At 38.2% G+C, this 6,877-nt stretch overlaps 2 protein-coding genes across 6 annotated transcripts in view; both read left to right on the top strand.

The window, feature by feature from the left end:
* The first annotated feature begins 17 nt into the window (after window positions 1-17).
* On the top strand, window positions 18-2,893 carry LOC112150261 (cytochrome c oxidase assembly factor 7). Its single transcript, XM_024278389.2, has 3 exons — window positions 18-306; window positions 991-1,131; window positions 1,959-2,893. Exons 1-3 carry the CDS (start codon window positions 201-203, stop codon window positions 2,402-2,404), a joined length of 693 nt encoding a protein of 230 aa, XP_024134157.1. The 5' UTR covers window positions 18-200; the 3' UTR covers window positions 2,405-2,893.
* A 742-nt stretch (window positions 2,894-3,635) lies between these two features.
* Window positions 3,636-6,877, top strand: part of ralgps2 (Ral GEF with PH domain and SH3 binding motif 2) — a 66,597-nt gene continuing 63,355 nt past the window's right edge. For 3 of the 5 annotated variants that reach the window (XM_024278466.2, XM_024278467.2, XM_024278464.2), the window contains exon 1: window positions 3,636-3,830. The gene's annotated coding sequence lies outside the window, so the exon portion shown is untranslated. Of the gene's footprint in view, window positions 3,831-4,022; window positions 4,044-6,877 lie in introns of those variants that run through there. The other 2 variants (XM_024278468.2, XM_024278465.2) reach the window with 2 other exon arrangements.

Raw genomic sequence — 6,877 nt, 5'->3', positions numbered from 1 at the left:
GGACTACGGAAGCCCGGAAAGGAAGGTTATGAAACAAGCGTGCAAGGGGGACGCGTTCATGTGAGGGACGCTTCCACACAGCTTTCTACAGCTGATTTAAGGTGAAGGTCAAGCTTTTGTTACACCTTTCTTCACCAAGGTGGTTGCAGAAGGGGTAGCCACCGTCTCATATGATTATATATCGGGCAGAAGTTTGAAGAATGGCTGGACTGATCAATTTCGAGGACGAAAAGGAAGTGAAAGAGTTCTTGGATAACTTAGGAGTGGAGTACAGTTTCCAGTGCTACAAAGAGAAGGATCCTGAAGGTAAAAAAAAATAGGGGTGCAACGATTCGATTCATGTCATAATTTGTGGTTACTAAACCGACTCATAGTCGATTTTGGTTGATTTTGATCCGATTCACTGACCTAATCGATCCAGAACATCTTTAGTCAAAATTTCAACCAGTGTGACTCAGAGATAAATACCTGGAACTGAACATTGCAGGTGAAGTTTTCCAGATTTCTTGTTTTCCTTGCAAGATTATCAAGTGTAAATTTAATATGTGCACAAGTAAACGAGAATTAATGAAAAATCCACTCACATTTTAGTTTAGCCCACTGTTGTTTTCCCACATCAAAATAAAACAAAGATAACATCATTAGAACTTTCTAGCATTGCCTGCTGTAATAGATGTGGTAATTTTTGCGTTACAGTGAAATAAACCTACCCAATCTCAACCCAAATAGTATTTTCCAATATCAATACAATCATTTAATTTCATTTTGAAACTGTTTTATAATGGTAAAGATCAGCAACTTGCCCTAGACAGATCGATCTGTTTGGATCATAGAAATATAAATCAAGAAATTCCATGAGATAATTTATCTTCACACCTCTAGTAACATCAAATCTGTTGCTGTTCACATATCAGTGGTGCTGAAACGCTGTTTTCCAAATCATTTTCTCACTTCACTCGTGTTTTCTTTATTCCATGATGTGTTTTTTAGGGTGTCAAAGACTTGCTGATTATCTGGAAGGAGTGAAGAGAAACTATGAGTCTGCAGCTCAAGTTCTCAAACACAACTGTGAGACGAATGGACACGCAGAGAGCTGCTACAAACTGGGAGCCTACCATGTGACGGGCAAAGGTAAAGGGATTCACAACTTTTGTTTTATTACATACTTCTCTCTTGTTCATTATCTTATACATTTTTTAGCAGTATTCCTGCAGTTCTTTCCATGATATCAGACCTAAACAGTTTAAAAAAACAAATAAAAGCTGACCTTTTTAGGCTGACTCTAAATACTCATTAGTTGGTGCCCTCTTAGTTTCTTTGACTCATTTTATTGAGTTCGGATCTGTATTTTATTGTTTTTTGTAATGTTATGCTTTTGTTTTTTTTATTGCTCTTAATCTGCTTGATTTCAAATTTTCTTTTCATTTCTCTTATTATTGTAAAGCACGTTGGTTCCTTGATGGTGTTATAACGTACTATAAAAAATAAAGCTTCATAGGTTAATTGATTTTTCTAAATTGTCCCTTGGTGAGAATGTAGCATTGTAACAGACTAGTGACCTGTTCAGGTTTTACCCCACCTTCAGTCAAAAATAATTAGGATAGGCTCCAGCAACCCCATGACCTTAAAAGTGCTTCAGAAGATAGATGAAGCAACCAGTTTTTCTGTAAAAGACAGATGTCTTTTTGCAGCTATAAAGGGTTTATGCCTAATTTTAAACAGTCTTACTGATATTGAAATGATTCACGCTGTACATGAACACATAATGCACTTGCACTGTATTGTGCTAAAGTTACATATAATTTACAGACTTTGCTTTATTTTACTTAACTATACTTGATTGCAAGTCTACAGCTTGTATCCTAAATATAGCTGGCATCTGCTCTAGTATTTTAATGTTCATTCAAAATGTTTTTTGGCATTAATATCTGTAACAACCACATGAATCTGTGTGGCAGGTGGTGTCACCGAGTGCCTGAAAACGGCCTACTCCTTCTTTATCCGCTCCTGCGACTCTGGAGGAAAGAAGTCTGTCGACGCCTGTCACAACGTCGGCCTTTTAGCCCACGACGGGCGAGTGATGGAAGAAGGGCCCGACCTCGCGACCGCTCAGAAGTACTACGCCAAGGCCTGCGATGGGGGCTTTGCTCCCTCCTGCTTCAACCTCAGCACCTTGTTCATTGAGGGCAATTCCAAAGGGCTGCCACCAGACATGACTCTAGCTTTAAAGTATGCCAACAGAGCCTGCGAGCTCGGCCATGTGTGGGGCTGCGCCAACGCAAGCCGAATGTATAGACTTGGGGATGGCACCGAGAAGGATGAAAAGAAAGCCGAGGAGCTGAAGAATCGAGCGAGGGAGCTGCATGGTTTAGAGAAAGAAAGACAACTTAAATTTGGGGAGTGATTTGAGAGCACTCGTTTATTGATCACGTGGTTAACACACATGTTTGTTCTTGTTGCATTGTAAAAAGAAAACTAAGACATGTGGTTGAAAGATTGGTGATGATATTTTTTGAATGAATGAATTGGTTTGAATTCTGTTTTAAAGTCAAGATTGTGAAATCTTTGTTCATCATTACTGTGTAGAGCATAAATCTATTTAAATTGGGGTTTTATTTGTTATTTATGGCTTAAGAAAATCACATAAATTGAGTTCATAGTTTTAATTTTTAAGTCCTCTAACACTGACTTATAGAGGATATGGTTCATAGGTAAAGATAAATGCCAGAAATCAAATGGTTGCATTTTTTACCAATTCAAACAGGATCATGGAAAAGGCAAACAAAAAAAATGTTAAAAAGGATATTTAAAATGTTTAATGTTCAAAGAAAAGGCTAAGGAAAGAAATGACAGGAAAGTTTGGCTCAGTGGAGGAAAAAAATAAAAAGCACTTTTTTAAATAAAAAAATGCATTCAAAAAAATTAATTTGTTAAAAAGTGATGTGCAATAAAGTATTTTCAGAAAATATTGCATTTTACTAAAATGGATGATAGCCTTATTGACTATATCGCCAACAAATATGAATGCGATAATGAAAATAAAAGATTTAGGAGCAAAAAATTGGATATGGTACAAGAGATGGAGCATTTACTAGATGACTGGTTAGTTGGTGGTTCACTTTTAAGCTGTCACCATTTATTTTAGATACAAAAAACATAGTTTTTGTCTAGTTTAAGTGAATGAAGAATTTTGTAAATCTAGTTCATAGGTACATGTCACAAGGGGATTTCAGACAAAAAAAGCAGTTTTACTGAAAAGCAGCGCTAAGCAAAACATGACAGAACATTTATATATTCAGAAAGGTTTGAGTTTTGGAAAAATATGAAAAAAATTACAGATTTTGATTTTATTTTCATTGTTTTTACTTTTTTATTAAAAAGTCTGAGCTTCATTTCCCTCATTGTATTGTTTTACTGTTTAAAATTAGTCAGTGTTACTGTTTGCCCACTAGAGGGAGCTAGACGCAAACATATAAACTTCGCCCCCTTTATAATCAAAACTGCGCCCTTTAATTTAAATTATTCATCTACAAAATAAAAACTAAAGAATGTGGATTTTATCTGTTGGTGTGGAAGTCTAGAATTATCAAAAATGTTCTCAATTCACACAACGATAAAAGACCTGTGTGCGTTCGAACTGTGACGGGCCGCCTGGCCCCGTTTTCACCCTGGAAGCTCCGCCCGCTCGCCATGCAGCTTCTCAGCCCTCATTCAAAACAGAACACAGCTGTTGCGAGGAGCAGCGCTCCACTTCTTGTCGGCTAGTTTTCTAATGCCCTCTGATGTACACTGGAATTCCAGGCGCAGACAGAGACAATCCGCGCGGTTCGGTGAGTTACAAACCACCAGGAGGGAAACTTTCTAACGGCGAGTCCCCATCACCCCCCCGTAATCCCGCTTCAACCGTCGAGTTAGCTAGCTAACCATCTTGGGTGTGTTTGTTTTTAAACACGGGATGCTCCTTCATCAAAGTAAATCAGTCTGTATCAAGAAGGAGGGATTACTGAGATATGACAGAAACTACAAAGACATCACTTGATGAGGTCTTGAGTTCACTATTACGCAGTCTCCGAAGCTGTTGTTTTGGTTTTGTTTTATTGTCAGCCCACGTGAAAATGTGTTTTTATCAAGTTAGCGGGGGAGTTCCTATTAGGTTGCCACTAAATCATGTGAGCTAGTGAGCCAAGCTAGTTAGCAAGATTTGTAACTTGGTAGCAAGGGGTTTTAGAGAATACATATTTTTTAAGTATATATATTTTTTTATTGGGTTCAAAATTTCACCCGGGTTAAATTCAGGTTTGGCTCCAAAAGGCCATTGAGTTCACATTGACCCTGTTTGTTCTATTAGCCCAGCTTTAGCAACCGTTCCCTCTGCTGGCTCCAAACTCACGCGCCTATTGGCGGTGAACCCCCCGCGGGGGTAACGGCGCCCTAAGCTGGGGTGACCAGCTTTAGGGCGTGGCGTGGATTCACCCACCACAAAACTCGGTGAAGCCGCCTCGGTTTGTCGGCTGAAGACCGGCTTCAGTGTTGGGGCGAATGCTAAAGAGGGACTCGGCTGCTAGCTGTGGGGTTGAGACTCGTCCCGTTCGGTCTTTGGGACATTTAACTCCCCACAAAGAAAACCACAGCTTGTGTCTACGTAACGGACGTTTAAATAAACTTTATTGTTTATACAGCCATGAACAAATAAGAAGTTTCTGAAAACTGGTCAAAGTTTAACAAAATATCCCCATGTTACCTGGTCTTCCGTGTCTCTAACGATCATTTATTTGCAGAAGTGCTTATTTATGCTATAAAAATGTGTTTTTAACATGTTTTTCTAATATTTTTCTCAAAATGGAGGACTTGCATGAAGAAAATTAAGGTTAAACTTGCATTTATGAGTATTTCTTTATTCAAATTGTTGTGAATCAGGAGCTTATGAAGAAAAAAACCTATACATGTGATGTAGAAATTACAAATGGAGAGGCCACAAGCTCCTTTCTCTGCTCTATTCTGATGCATCCACTTGTAGACAGCTAATAGATCTATATGTACACCAGCTGGCATCTGGCTCATAACAGTATGGCTGTATATCTCTAATATTGCTAGCTATTGGGGTTGTAAGCTAGCAGTAAAGAGTGTACACAGGTGGATGATGGAAAATGGGGGCAGGCTTGTTTCATACTCACGGGGAGATTTCTAATAAACTCCTGCCGCTCTAGAGTAACTATGTTTTAGAAAACGACAAAAGTTTTTCCGAAAACAATATTATTAAAAAACCCTGGGAACGCTTTTACAATGGATCAAGAAATGATCGGAGTGTGACTTAAATGAAGCAATAATCATACATCAGTTTGGCTTTTTATGTTGTCAGATTCTTCTCTTTAGATGTAAAAGGAAGAACTGTGTCGTTTTTGAAAGTATGCAAGACATTATTTTATTCAAAATCAGTGACGTGCTGGATGGTGTTGATAACATTCTTGCGTTCACATCTGCTCGGTAATTTGCAATGCAGATTTTCTTTCAGCTTTTTAATTAATGCAGGCCCTCCCCACTTCCTTGAAAAGAAAAATGCAACTTTCTTTTTTTCCCCGAAGATTAAGTCCATGAATATCTAGCGATATGGATAGCCATTGTGAGTAAACATGCCTGTGTGTGCTTAGGGCAGAATCCGGTGTCATTTAGTTGTTTAGCCACATTCTCGCATCACAAATGCACAAACGTTTTGTTCAGAAACACATTATTCGCCAGTGTTCTGTTCTCTGACGTTGCTGTCAACACTGCATAAACGAAAGGACTCTGAGGAATGTTCCATATTGATATTTTGTGTGGCTGTGTGGGGCTGCTGTTCTCAACACTTAACATATGACCTAGAGGACACTAGTTCAGGCTCATGACTAACATGCCTGCACAGAGAGGATGTGTTCTGGGACTGAGGAGGTCTTGTTTACATTCAAAAGTGTTTTTTGACTCTTGAATTGATGCAAGTATATTTAATGCTACCACAGACACAGTTCTGCTGAATGTACCATTGCTGTCTGCCAAGACAGCAGGATTGTTAAAGTTAGTTGAACCTTTAATTCTTTCCAAATGCTGAAGATGCTCAGTCTTCGAGATGTCAAAGAAAGAATCTCTTGAATTTTTCTTGGTTTTCATTTTGGTCAGTTCAGTAAAAATGATGTGGAACTAAAATGGTGAACTTCAGGAAACTAGACAAACTATAAGATATGTGAATATGTGTTGATTCAGTTATTTGTTCTACATGAAGCTGTTATGTTTTATAGCAAATTCATTAATCAATGACTGGGTGTTTCTTGGTTTTTATCACCTCTTTTGTCTTTGTAAACCAAGATGTGAGGTTGCATATCTGCAGTCTGCAGACAACATGAATGTTAACACTTTTAAGGCTCAGTTGTTGCATGGTTTTATTTTTAACCACCCATATATATTATTATTATTTCAAATCTAAGGGTGTTTGATATTAGGTTTTGGTGATATTGTATTTGCAGACATTTTCATGCATGTGTTTTGGTTGGCACCTTTCCACAGTTTAAAACTTTGTCTTTTGTTATGAATTAATTAGCTGTGTATATTGGCAAGAATCTGGTAATATGATACACATCACGATAAATCATTCAGAGTCTTTTCTTCTTCAAAGTAATGCAATGGAAGCTTCAAAGCCTTACTGGATATGTTTTTACTGTTAACCTGTATGTTCAGACACTCCTGTCACCATAGAGGTGTTTTTCTGCCCGTTTTTGGGAGCCATATGATCTAACGTTAGCACTTACAGCTTAGTTAGATATAGTGTGCACAAGCAGTGAGGAGACAGTGATTTAGAGGTCTTTCTTTATGGTACCTGTGGGGGTATAAAGTCACAACATGTCCGACA

This window comes from Oryzias melastigma, linkage group LG4 (assembly GCF_002922805.2).
Source record: "Oryzias melastigma strain HK-1 linkage group LG4, ASM292280v2, whole genome shotgun sequence".
Lineage (NCBI taxonomy): Eukaryota > Metazoa > Chordata > Actinopteri > Beloniformes > Adrianichthyidae > Oryzias > Oryzias melastigma.
Note: the sequence above shows the minus strand (reverse complement) of the source record. Positions and strands in the feature narration are given on the sequence as shown.

What these genes read in the sequence shown, in the direction of transcription:
- LOC112150261 (XM_024278389.2), top strand. Translation starts at nt 201, where the DNA reads ATGGCTGGACTGATCAATTTCGAGGACGAAAAGGAAGTGAAAGAGTTC. An exon ending in CAAAGAGAAGGATCCTGAAG is followed by an intron (nt 307 to 990) that starts GTAAAAAAAAAT and finishes TGTGTTTTTTAG; the next exon opens with GGTGTCAAAGACTTGCTGAT. An exon ending in CTACCATGTGACGGGCAAAG is followed by an intron (nt 1,132 to 1,958) that starts GTAAAGGGATTC and finishes TCTGTGTGGCAG; the next exon opens with GTGGTGTCACCGAGTGCCTG.